General features: G+C 34.8%; 2 protein-coding genes across 4 annotated transcripts; one reads left to right on the plus strand and one right to left on the minus strand.

The window, feature by feature from the left end:
- Positions 1-1,133: 1,133 nt before the first annotated feature.
- On the minus strand, positions 1,134-2,712 carry LOC132707522 (uncharacterized). 2 transcript variants are annotated; one of them, XM_060679415.1, is made up of 4 exons: positions 2,554-2,712; positions 2,076-2,216; positions 1,862-2,023; positions 1,134-1,355 (listed from the first exon to the last, which is right to left on the minus strand). In XM_060679415.1, exons 1-4 carry the CDS (start codon positions 2,605-2,607, stop codon positions 1,203-1,205), a joined length of 510 nt encoding a protein of 169 aa, XP_060535398.1. In that variant the 5' UTR covers positions 2,608-2,712; the 3' UTR covers positions 1,134-1,202. The 2 variants fall into 2 exon arrangements, with proteins under 2 accessions (XP_060535398.1, XP_060535397.1); XM_060679414.1 differs by having other exon boundaries at positions 2,076-2,270; positions 2,515-2,622.
- A 57-nt stretch (positions 2,713-2,769) lies between these two features.
- Positions 2,770-9,944, plus strand: LOC132707523 (uncharacterized). Of its 2 annotated transcripts, XR_009619745.1 has the most exons (6): positions 2,770-2,907; positions 2,962-3,038; positions 6,244-6,399; positions 6,457-6,609; positions 6,732-6,962; positions 8,448-9,944. XR_009619745.1 is itself a non-coding variant. In XM_060679416.1 (5 exons), exons 1-5 carry the CDS (start codon positions 2,892-2,894, stop codon positions 6,885-6,887), a joined length of 558 nt encoding a protein of 185 aa, XP_060535399.1. In that variant the 5' UTR covers positions 2,770-2,891; the 3' UTR covers positions 6,888-9,944. The 2 variants fall into 2 exon arrangements, 1 of the variants encoding a protein (XP_060535399.1); XM_060679416.1 differs by having other exon boundaries at positions 6,732-9,944.
- Positions 9,945-12,268: the final 2,324 nt, after the last annotated feature.

Consider the following 12,268-nt stretch of genomic DNA (forward strand, 5'->3'; position numbering starts at 1 on the left):
TACCGATCACCATTGACTGTAACGTTCTGGCCATCATCGTTTTTGAAGAAGTACGGTCCAATGATTCCACCAGCCCATAAAGCGCACCAAACAGTCAGTTTTTCTGGATGTAACGGTGTTTCGACATACACTTGTGGATTAGCTTCGCTCCAAATGCGGCAGTTTTGTTTGTTGACGTAGCCATTCAACCATACCAATAAACAAAATCCGCTTATGAAAATCGGGAACAACGGCAATCTCGTTTTGGGCTCATTCGCCTTACTTGATGATCGTTTGGCTTCAATTCTTGCACGAATTGGATTTTGTAAGCACGTAAACCAAGATGCTTCTTCAAAATCTTCCATAAAGTGGATGGACATAGATCCAATTCCTGTGCTCGATGGCGGATGGACTCATTCGGGTCTTCCCCAATGCTACGCTCTACAGCAGCAATAGCTTCTTCTGTTCGCACCGTACGGCGTCTCTGGGGATGCGAGTTATCAATAAGAGGAAACGTGGTGCGAAAACTGCTCTGATGGACGATTTTGTCGACGATAAAATGGACGTAGTGCGCGATACGTATTCCGCACAGAACCATTATTTTCGAAATAAAATTGCACTATTTGCCAGCGTTGTTCAGGCGTGAGTCTATTCATGATGAATTGCCAAACCAAACTGAGAATAAATTACTTGACAGCTGTTAAATCGGTCGCCATCTTGAACAGTAATGCCAACTTAAAGTTCTATACATCGAAAAAAAAAATACCCATTATAAGGTTTGTAGCGTCTTCAGCTGATAGATAAGCAGATATAGATAATTGAATTTAATGGAAAAGTTATATTTTAGCAAAATTTAAAAAAAACTCTGAGAAAAATATGGGCAACCCAAAGCCAGAGTGAGATGGACAATATCCTGGAAATTATATTTTCATGTTGAACTCAAGTTCGTCAATTTTTGCAACAATACCATATGCATACTATTATTTATATAAAAGATGGATAGATAGATTGCTACCATACAAATAAATAATTAAAATTAAATTATAATACAAACTCACAGTTTTTTTCAAATAAAAGCTATAATTTTACAATTTCTTTTGAAGAGTTTTAGTGGTTACGCGGTTAAGTGGGTAAGTTAAATATAAATAAAACAATTGTTTAGTTCTTTAGTTTTTCTGTTTTATTACGTATTTATAAGAAGCAGAACTTCAAAAGTGCCGTCGTTAATATTTAGTTATCACTTCAACAATTAGGCAAGCGACTTCGTTCTCATTGGGATCGAAAAGGCTGATTTTTGCTTTGAATTGCCCGTCCGCTTCTACCGGCATTTTCACTTCGTCTTTGCTCAGGCTAAAATCTTTCAACGAGTACTCTCCCTAAAAAATATTTATCATGAGAAGATTCAAATAATGTAGTGTAATTTTAATTGCACAAAAATGACAATTTCTAAAGCTGAAATCATGTAACTACGTCGAACCTGCCTACGAAGTAACGCCGGATGATTAGCGAAACGTCAGCAAGTTCGACTAAGCACAAACCGACGAGGGAGGAATGCAGAAGTTTTGTAAAAATTAAGACTGATCTACTGGGGATTGGCATCTACGTGGATTATCCACAGACCGAGGAAGTGCATGCGATAAAGCTCTGCCCAAAAATGCTGGTAGAAAGGCATATTATACTCCTCCAAAGCTACCAACAGGTGCTATCAATGTCAGGGAGCTGAAACTTGGTATGGACACCTGAACACCATGGACTTGCGATCGAAAAGGCAAAAGGCAAATCACACGAAGAAATGTACATTAGTTAGGCAAACCAGAAAATCCTTAATTATGGTATACCGGATAAAATCGTGGGTTGTATTTTTGTGGGTGGCCTATATTACCGGCAAGATGGTGCAAGACTCTTCGATACGGGGCTCCATGGCCGATCTAGCTTTCTCCCACGCGGTTTTCAAGCAGGCGTCGATAATTTCGCACAATGTGTTATCTACGTCGGCGAAAAACACGTACTCGTCGTTTATCATCTGCTCTATCGTGGCCGACACCTGAAAACAATCGAGTTCTACCCCAAGTCGACAACTACGTGTCGCCGCCTACGATGTAGTCCTCGTTGATTTCATTGGCGGTCTTCAGGCGAAAGTTGCCTGTCTTCTTATCGTAGTCCATGTTGATGTCGAAGTCCATCGGCTGACCGCTGACGTCGCATTTTTGCACCGTCAGCACTTCTATCGATTTGTTCTGGAGACATAATATTATTTTTATAATCATTATCATAAGTATTATCATCAGCCACTTCGAGATATTACCGGTAGGAATTGCGCCACTTGGGCCAGACAGGTACATTTTCCGCAGAAGGTATATATATATATATATATATATATATATATATATATATATATATATATATATATATATATATATATATATATATATATATATATATATATATAGAGGTATATGGAGTTATAGAAGGAGTATATGGAGATATACGCAGGCATAATGGCAGTATATGTATGTCATGCGTAAATGTACCGACCTGTCTGGCCCGAGCGTCGCAATACCTACTATCACCCACCCCACGGACTCGAATGAAGAATAGAAAAAGTAAGAAGCAATAAAACCGAATCATGTTTAACCGCAACGTGCAACGTTAAAGTGAGGAAGGGGGCTTTTATGTAGTCAGGGTTGCATGCGTGCAAGACAATAATCGGGTTGTTTAAAAGCGATGTCGAACTTGTTTAACGATACTCGCTGGAGATACCATCGCTATAATTATCTTCCGGTACACAGGAAATAATTAGCAGTAGTCCTTCGGTTTTTTTTTTTGAGTAAAAATCGAAATGCGAAGAAGCAATTCGATGCGTTTGCTTTTAGACTGGCTTGGGGTGGAAATTGAATGAGTTCAAGTGCCGGATGAAAATGAAATTGAGTTAGAGTAAAGCTGTTCTGTAGGCCCGCTTTCGTGACATGTTTTTCATTTTAGGTTGCGTCAACGATTTAAAATTAAGCCATTTGTTGGGATTATTGTTGTGGACAGTGTCACGTGCTCAGCACAACTGGGTAAGAATAAACTTTTCGTAGAATGGCAATTGTGCTGCTCAGAGACCATGTGCAAAAAAGCAGGAAAATGTATATTCTTATAGGGTTATTATGATAAAAAACAGGAAACATGGAAACAAATTAATGCAGTTGATTTTTTACTTTTAAAATTAACAAAAAAGAGGTGTTAAGTTGTAAGCATATTACTTCATTTTTTTATACGTCAATATTTTTTTCCAAATTGGGTGATGTTTTTAGGCAAAAAAATCGTCAAGAAAAATGGCGGAACTGCTATACTGCTACTCATACTCCACCACGAAACTTTCAAAACACAAATACTAGACAAAAAATAGCTAAATTATTTTCAAAAAATGTACAAAAAATGGAAAACAATGACCTGCTGATCCATTTTCTAATTAAAGCAGTTAGTTCTCCTACATTCTCCTCGTTTTGCTTGATTTGTGTTTAAATTATTAACTTGAATTCATCAGGCAAGACGTCTTATAAATTAATAGTGTTAAATAAGAAGGTTCTCTGAAACAAAGCAATACCACGTGTGGGAATAGTGAACTCTTGTTTATGTTTTGTATTAATGCAATGTAATGAAGACGTGACTATACATTTTGATTTAAGTGGCTCATTAGTATTTTGAAGAAGCGTATGCACAAAAACACCCGAATGAAGTGGGCGTTTATTTCTGCGAGAGAACCCAATAAATATATTAGTTCATTGCCAAGAAAATCACCATAGAAAAAATCGCAATACAAAATAACTAGCTTTTAATTCAAGAAATGCCCACTATTATACGAAGCCTTATGTTTAAGCATTAAAATTGTAACTAACCTACCAACATGTCTGAATCAGTGTTCAACACCAAAACAAAGCAAAGGTTTATTTATTCTTTTATTGGTCAACAGTACAATGTACCAATTGCAGTATAACAGTAAATGTGAAAGTAGTACCCAAAGAATAATTAACCGCAGTGGTATTATTCTTACCCTGCAATTAACATTCCAAGCAATACCTAGAGCAAACAAACTATAAACAACAACACATTGGAATTAAAGGATCTACAGGAAATCTCTTACAAACTCAAGGAACAACTTAGGGTTCAACAACTGCACATCACTAAGGTCCCTACACCAAAAACCTTAACATAGAAGATACGAAGAGTTCAACCAAAAACACCATCTGTTTAACCTCCACAAAAAGTGAAGGAAATCACTGGAAATTACAAAATCATAAAAGTTGTTGGCTATGAAAGCACATCAGTCTTAAATAAGCAAGTATTTTAAGAGATATGGACCAAATACATAAGCGAACAGTTTGACGAAAGAGATCCTTCTTTTCATACTCAATTACAAACAGAACACGGTCCAGACATACCGAACTCAGAGATCGAGAAAGGTCTGAAGTACATTAAAAGTGGAAAAGCGGCAGGGTCGGCCAACATGACTAATGAAACTAATAATCGGAAATAATTAAAAAAATTTAGTACAACTCTCTAACGCTATCTGCAAAACTATAAACCTGCCAAAAGACTGGCTAAATTCAATATTTACACCCATCCCCAAAAAATCTGGAGCTGGAAGATGCGACGAGTTTTGTTTAATTAGTTTTTTAAATTGTCCTTGAATGTTAAACATAACCGAATTCGACAAAAATATGAACAAGATATAAGCAAACAACAAATTGGATTTCGTGAATGACTAGGGACTAGTCACGGACTCACGGTGCCTTATTTGCACCGTGAGTACTTCCCAGAAGTGTAGAGACCAGACGAAGGAAGTGTACATGTGTTTCATAGATTACACAAAAGCTTTTGACTGCCTTAAGCAAAAGAAATTACTGAGCATTTTTAAAAGTAGAGGCCAAGAGACTCCCAAGATTTGCTGTATGAGCATCAAGTGTTGTCAGTAAGACTAGAAGGCTAGAAGGAAACAACGATACCCATAAAACGTGGACTTGGACAAGGGTGTGTGCGGAGTTCTATGCCTTTTAATATGTACTGGGAGTTGATATTTCACTCGAGGGATCAGAGGACGGCATAAAGGTACATGGTAGATTGTTGAACAACTTGAGATACGCCGACGACACAATTATGATTGCTGATAGCTTTGAAGGCCTGCAAAGACTAGATATCCACCGTAAGCGACTCGATGGACCTTAAGATAAATACGAAAAAGAAAAAGGTTATGGTAATAAATCGTAATCCAAACCAATGCACGAACATAACTGTAGGTGGAACATCAATGGCAAGAGTCTCGAAGTTCAGATATTTGGGGAATGCGACATCAGTCTGAACATTAACACAAGACATTAGGTATTTCGTCAAATACTACTTCACACTTCACACTTCTTTACGGTGTTGAGTCATGGATATTAAAAGTAAGCACAATGAATATGCTGGAAGCGTTTGAGATGTATCGCAGAATGTTAAGGATACCATGGGCTGATCACGTTTCAAATTTGGAAGATCTACATCTAGTGAACGAGGAACGGGAGCTTCTCGATACAATAAAGAAAAGAAAAACAGCGTATCTCGGTCATCTTATGAAACATATTAAATACAATTTCAACTCAATGGAAGGTAAAATATAGGAAAAACGCGGGCCCGGACGTCGACAATGCTTTTGGTTGAAGAGACTGGACTGGTTTCGACTTACACACATTACTAAGGAGAGCACAAAAAATAGAGAAGAATTTGATATACATGTTGGCGATCTTCATTGAATGGAGATAGCAGTTTAAGAAGAAGAAAGGTTCTTTTCAGAATCTAAAAAGTCCGAGGAAATTTCTTTTTTCTACTCCCTTCTGTAAAATATCTATCAAGTGTGAGGGAAGCGTCACTTTCCCCACCCGAGTTTCTTGTCTCACGGATGCGAGCCATTTCGGACATTTTCGGGTTTGGCAGCAATCGGATGTTTTCGGAGATTTTACTGCACGGCTTGAATTTTGACGTTTGTCAAGCCTGACGGTCATGTCAGTGAATATATTCATGTTGTTTTGCAAAAATGTATCCAAAAACTAACGGTCGTAGAAAAAGTATGCAACACGTTTGGCAAACTTTAAGTCACTCGTTCATTAAGCACTCGTGCCAAATAAGCATTGTATCGTTTTATGGAAAATATTAAACTTTGGTGTTTACATTTTGCGTGACTGTGTAGGTATAGGTTTAAATATATACGATTCTGTGGTAGGACAAGGAAAAAAAATCGACTTTCAGGCTTTTTTGGTAAGGATCCAAAATATCTCGGAATGCGAAGATTCCGACGAAGATTTGGGATTTTTGGACTCGACAGTGACGAACAATCCTCGTCACGATCAAATTTTCAGCGCAGCTTTCAACTTGCCTTTCGAATTGAATGACGACGCATTGATAGTAACGATTTAGTCTAATTCGCCTGTAGTTTTCACCGATACAGTACTCGATTTTAAGCATTATACTTCGTATGTGTGGAACCCCGTGGAGAGAGAATGGGAATTTTTATTCAGTGGTAGGCGTTCCGTTTGCAACTCCATCGTAAAGTCGATAGCTTACGAAAAGTTTAGGAGCTACGCCGGGTTTCCAGCAACTTGTCCCATATCCGAGGTAAGAATGATAAGTAGTAATAGGAATTATTGTCTTTCTCTTGCTCATTTATACACAATGTATTAAAACGTTTTCTTAATTTCCCACTTCCCTTATTAAATTGCTAATTTTAGTTATTTCAGGGCAATTACGCACTAAGTGGGTTCCCAGTCACTGGACAGTACGTCGTATTGAGCGATTTAAGAAAGGTGTACCCCCTGACTCGGCACAGGGTTAGACTGACTGTAGAAAATTTACAAATTATATGTAGAGTCGTCTACACCATGTCTAGTAGCTAGTAGTAATTTGCACTTAACGCAACAAGTCTCGAAACTGTCCAACACTCTCCGAAGGTAGTGCTAGTGGAATCTAGTGTAAGTGTGCTAGTTTTGAGTAGTAATATTGAACGTACGCCGTGTGCCAAATAAAACGAGCCATTTAGCTTATACAGGGTGTCCCAAATAGGTGGTGTCGTTTTGGAGAATTTAATTATCAAAATCTCAAGATTTTCAAATGGAACTCCCTATACTTTTATTCAGATATGAATTCTAGGACAAAAAAACAAGGTAAGTTGGTAATTTATCTTATATTTAAATTTTACATAGTTTTTGAGATATTCGAGGTTTAAGATAACACCCGTATAAATTCGTGTTGAATTTAAATTCAATTCAACACATTACATCACTTGTTGGGCAATATTAGGTATTTTTAAATAGCAAAGACGCGATACTACTTCTTTTAAAGATCTTGTGATGTCATAGCCAACTACATTTTTAAATATTTTGACATTTGTTTATTGTTTTGATGCCAGATGAAACGAGCATTTTAAGAGGAACATTTTTAATTAAACTTTATGGACGGAAATAACGGACAATTTTTAGTTAACTTTTTTTTGTAGATTTATTTATTCAAATTTGTTACCTTGGTTAGTTAGCTTATAAAGTTTAATTACTTATTTTTGTTATTTGGTATTTTCAATTAATTAAACGTTTCTTTAAATATGAATTCTGAAGTTTTATTAAATCTGTATTGTTAGCAATAGGTTTTATTCGTATATCTCGAGTATTATATATTTAAAACAAGTAGGATCATGTCTTTGCTATTTAAAAAATACCTAATATTGCCAAAGAGTGACCTAATGTGGTTAGCTTTAAATTCAACAAGAATTTATACGGGTGTTATCTTAAACCTCGAATATCTCAAAAAGTAAGAAAAATTGAAATATAAGATAAATTACAAACCTACCTTATTTTTGAGCCTAGGATTCATATCTGAATAAAAATATATTGAGTTCCATTTGAAAATTTTGAGATTTGGGACACCCCGTATAAGCTGATAACCTGATTAAGTAAAGCATCTTCTCCTTAGTCTGTGGTTAAATTTTCGTTGCAATATCTTACAATTACAATTTTATACCGGGCAATCAAAATATGAAAAAAAAAAAAACAATAACCCCAATTTCTGCCTAAACTATGCAAAATTCGAGTAGGAATTCCTTGAGAAACTGACCTTTATTTTGCCCAAGGATTCCGAAAATGTCGATAAATACAGGGTGTTCCAATTAAAATAACAAAGTTTATGTCGGTGGGGACACTTTTGGAACACCCCGTATTAACAAAATTAGAATGTTTTAAATCTTCAGGAGAGTTCAAGAAAGTTTTGTACGAAACTTTTTTTCGTATCTCCTATGGGTCTCCAGATCGTATAGTGGGTCGTTTTATCTGGCACACGGTGTATAACTATTTTGTATTTCAAAGTTATTTGGAATTGTTTTAATTATAATGAGCTTGTTTTTCAATATAAGTGCGTTTGAACTGTCTGCCTATCTCATGTTGTAAGCTATATCATATCAATCTTAGTCCGTACATAATCCTCAAGACTCAGCAACTTGAGATGAGCTCCAACCATCACGTCGCGTTACGATGCATATTTCCAAGATTTTGGGAAGCACTGTTTTTGTAACCATGGACGACGCCGCAAAATCTCAAAGAATAATAATTTTCTTTTTGTGGAAAGGAATAATTCATTTGGTGAGTCCTCAGAATTCAGGAGTACTGTTAATCGGTGGCTTTATCGTTTTAAAACCGGGAGAACGTCACTAGAAGACGAGCGAGCATCCAAGTAAGAAACTTTACTGCCGTCGAAGAATTCGGGCAAATCAGGTACACGACAAGGTTTTGGCAAGTTGGGCGCAGAACAGAACTCGATAAAAACAAAAACTCAATGGGTTTGATACTTGTCGTCAACTGGTACTGTTAGATCGTTATGGTGGTGAATGTTGGCAATGAATAATAACCACTGACGAAAGGTGGATTCTTAATTTTTTTAAATTTTTAGATGGGCAAAGTTGGACAACTCTGTAGGAGGGGTGAGGGGGTTTCAACAAAAAATTTTATACAGAATAAAAATAATATCGTAATATTGTTTTATTTTTAACATAAGTACAATTTATAAATATTAAAAAATGTATAATATTTTATTTCCCGACATATTTTATATTTGAGTGGATTTGTTTCAGTAGATTGTGATTTTTTAAAATATTGTAAAAATCTTTACAAGGATTTGTCAAATGGCTTTCAAAGTTTCAACGCTTAATTTTGATTTTTCTGATGTCCATTCTTGATTTACTGTAGAAAAAACGCGTTCAGTAGTACAGTTTTTTCCAAATGTTGATATAATTCTAACGTGGTTTCCACTGTGATTTTTTCCGATGTCCAATATTTACTTCAATATTACACTTCATTAAAAAGATCACTTTCGGAGATGTTACTATTCGGAAATTTTTCAAAAATATAATGAAATGATTTTTGCACATCGTCCCAATGAAGTTTAGGTTTTAATGTAACCCAAAGAAAATGGTCAATATCATCACATTGTCCAAATATTAATAATAAACTCTTCGAGCTGGTTTATACTATCGCATATAGTTAACGGTAGAAAATTATTTTCTAACCTCTCTTGACATTGACATTTTAAATTATTAACTTCATGCGTTACTTATATCGCCGACATTTTGTCATCTTCAATTAGTTTTATAACGTTTTGAAAAAGAGCAGCTTGATTTTGTAGAAAATTCTTTAACCATTTCAACGTGTACAGTGTATATATAGACATAAGAATATATTTTAACAACAGCAGCTGTTTGAATAGCGTTATGTATAATATGCGCTGTAAATACAACGACCAACACCAATAATATTTTCATTAAGATTTTCCGTTAATTTATAAAAAAATATTATTTGCACCTCTCCTCGCTTTCCTCCGAAATTTGTTTTCGTGTTGTCTGTACAATATGTAATAAATTTTTGTTTTAATTTTTTTTTCCAAAATATCAATAATGGAACTGAAAATTATTTCACAAGGGCAAAAAAATAAAATCAAATTTTTTTTATTTCAGTTTCTGTATCAATATATATATATATATATATATATATATATATATATATATATATATATATATATATATATATCCAGTCGGAGTTCAACGAGCGAACGGATGATATCCCGGAATATAGTGTCATCACATTTTTCCATCCGTGAATCAATACGTGAGTATATATATATATATATATATATATATATATATATATATATATATATATATATATATATATATATATATATATATATATATATATATATATATATATATATATATATATATATTCTCACGTATTGATTCACGGATGGAAAAATGTGATGACACTATATTCCGGGATATCATCCGTTCGCTCGTTGAACTCCGACTGGAATCCTGCAAATCCTGCATCCGACTGGAATCCTGCAGACGTTTCGCCAAAATCTCACTTGGCATCTTCAATGCTCGCGCTCCGGTGTTCGAAGTGTTTTCGGAGCGCGAGCATTGAAGATGCCAAGTGAGATTTTGGCGAAACGTCTGCAGGATTCCAGTCGAATGCAGGATTTGCAGGATTCCAGTTGGAGTTCAACGAGCGAACGGATGATATCCCGGAATATAGTGTCATCATATATATATATATATATATATATATATATATATATATATATATATATATATATATATATATATATATATATATATATATATATATATATATATATATATATATATAATACATAAGAATATATGGATACAAAAGTAGTTGTTTGTAAATTTTTGTTTTTTGTTCTGAAAATGCATATAGGAAAGGCAAATACTTGGCCTTTGTTCTAGCACAGGTAATTTTTTTTATTAAATTACTTTCTGACAATTGTGATGTTCAATCCATAGATCTGAAGAAATGATTGTGATTAACAGCATGAAAAGACATAAGTCTTTCTGTCCTTCTTTTCTCCATCTCCATAAGTTGTTTTTGGACAAAAATCCAGCATTTTGGAAGATGATGCAGCAGCATTTAAACATCTTTTATGTTCCTGTGTGTAGAAATGCTAAATATCATTCTTCCCGCCTTGCAAAATAATAAATTCACCATTACATGTCTCACATTTTACTATGTAATCGTTTAGAGATTTTTTAATAAAAGGGAATTCACTTCTTAAATCATCGATGAATTTACATCCTCCTTTCTTACCTATTTTGTTAAAAATCTAAAAAATTAAATCAAATATAATATAAATTATCGTATATACAAAAACATGCAAATAACTATTCTTTTACTTTTTATAAAACTTTTGGATTCCTCCTGCGTCGGTTTTTGCTGAGTCGAAATTACTGACGTTTCGCCAATCATCCTGTTGGCTTCTTCAGAGCTTGACTGACACTAAGTTTCAGTCAAAATCAGTTTCAGTCAAGCTCTGAAGAAGCCAATAGGATGATTGGCGAAACGTCAGCAAGTTCGGCTCAGCAAAAACCGACACAGGAGGAATCCAGAAGTTTTGTAAAAAGTATTACAGTAGCTTGTGGAAGTTTCTTTGAAAAATCAAATAACAATTTGATTGTTTAAATATACAAGTGTATAATTTAATGTTTTGATTCTTAAAAGCAAATTCTTGAGTAAAGTACAACATTATAAATCTATGAGAATTAAAAAAAAACGAACTAAAATGTAATAAACACATACAGAACAAATATTCGTTTTTCGCCGAATTAATTTGCACCAAACATAATATACATGAACATATTTTATTGTTGTTTATAACGAAATTAATTTCATTGGCCTAAAATATTTTCAAAATTTTATTCGTATAATTAACCAAAGCAATGCTTTTCATAAATATAAAATTTTACTTAATTCTAAAGTCGGGAGTTTTGAAAAATCGGGACTGTCACGCCAAAAGCGGGATGTCTGGTCACCTTAGCTTGTCGTCCACTACGACGGTCACTTTAGCTTTTCTGATTATTCTACTAAAACACCTTCAAAAATGGTTATTAATTTCTTTTTCAAGCCTTTGCATCGTGCATCGTGTCCGTAACTTCGATGGTAAGTCATATTCCACTAATTCGTATTCCTCAAACACAGAGTTATTTCGAATTCGTCGGTTTGGTTCATTAGAAAATTCGCTTCCGGTTAGTTAGTCCTCGAAAATACGTCAAGTATTTTTGGGGCGGATCATCTCGAGCGATAACGCTGCGGCAAGTTTTGCACCTTTCCTGATCTAAATCGAATAATTCCTCCGTCAAACGCACGAAGCGGGCGCAGCTTCAACGTAAAACGTTTATCTTTGATTTTTCTCACAAATAAACGGGAAATTTCGCTCCCCT

This window comes from Cylas formicarius, unplaced genomic scaffold (genome assembly GCF_029955315.1).
Source record: "Cylas formicarius isolate icCylForm1 unplaced genomic scaffold, icCylForm1.1 PGA_scaffold_9__14_contigs__length_23061073, whole genome shotgun sequence".
NCBI lineage: Eukaryota > Metazoa > Arthropoda > Insecta > Coleoptera > Brentidae > Cylas > Cylas formicarius.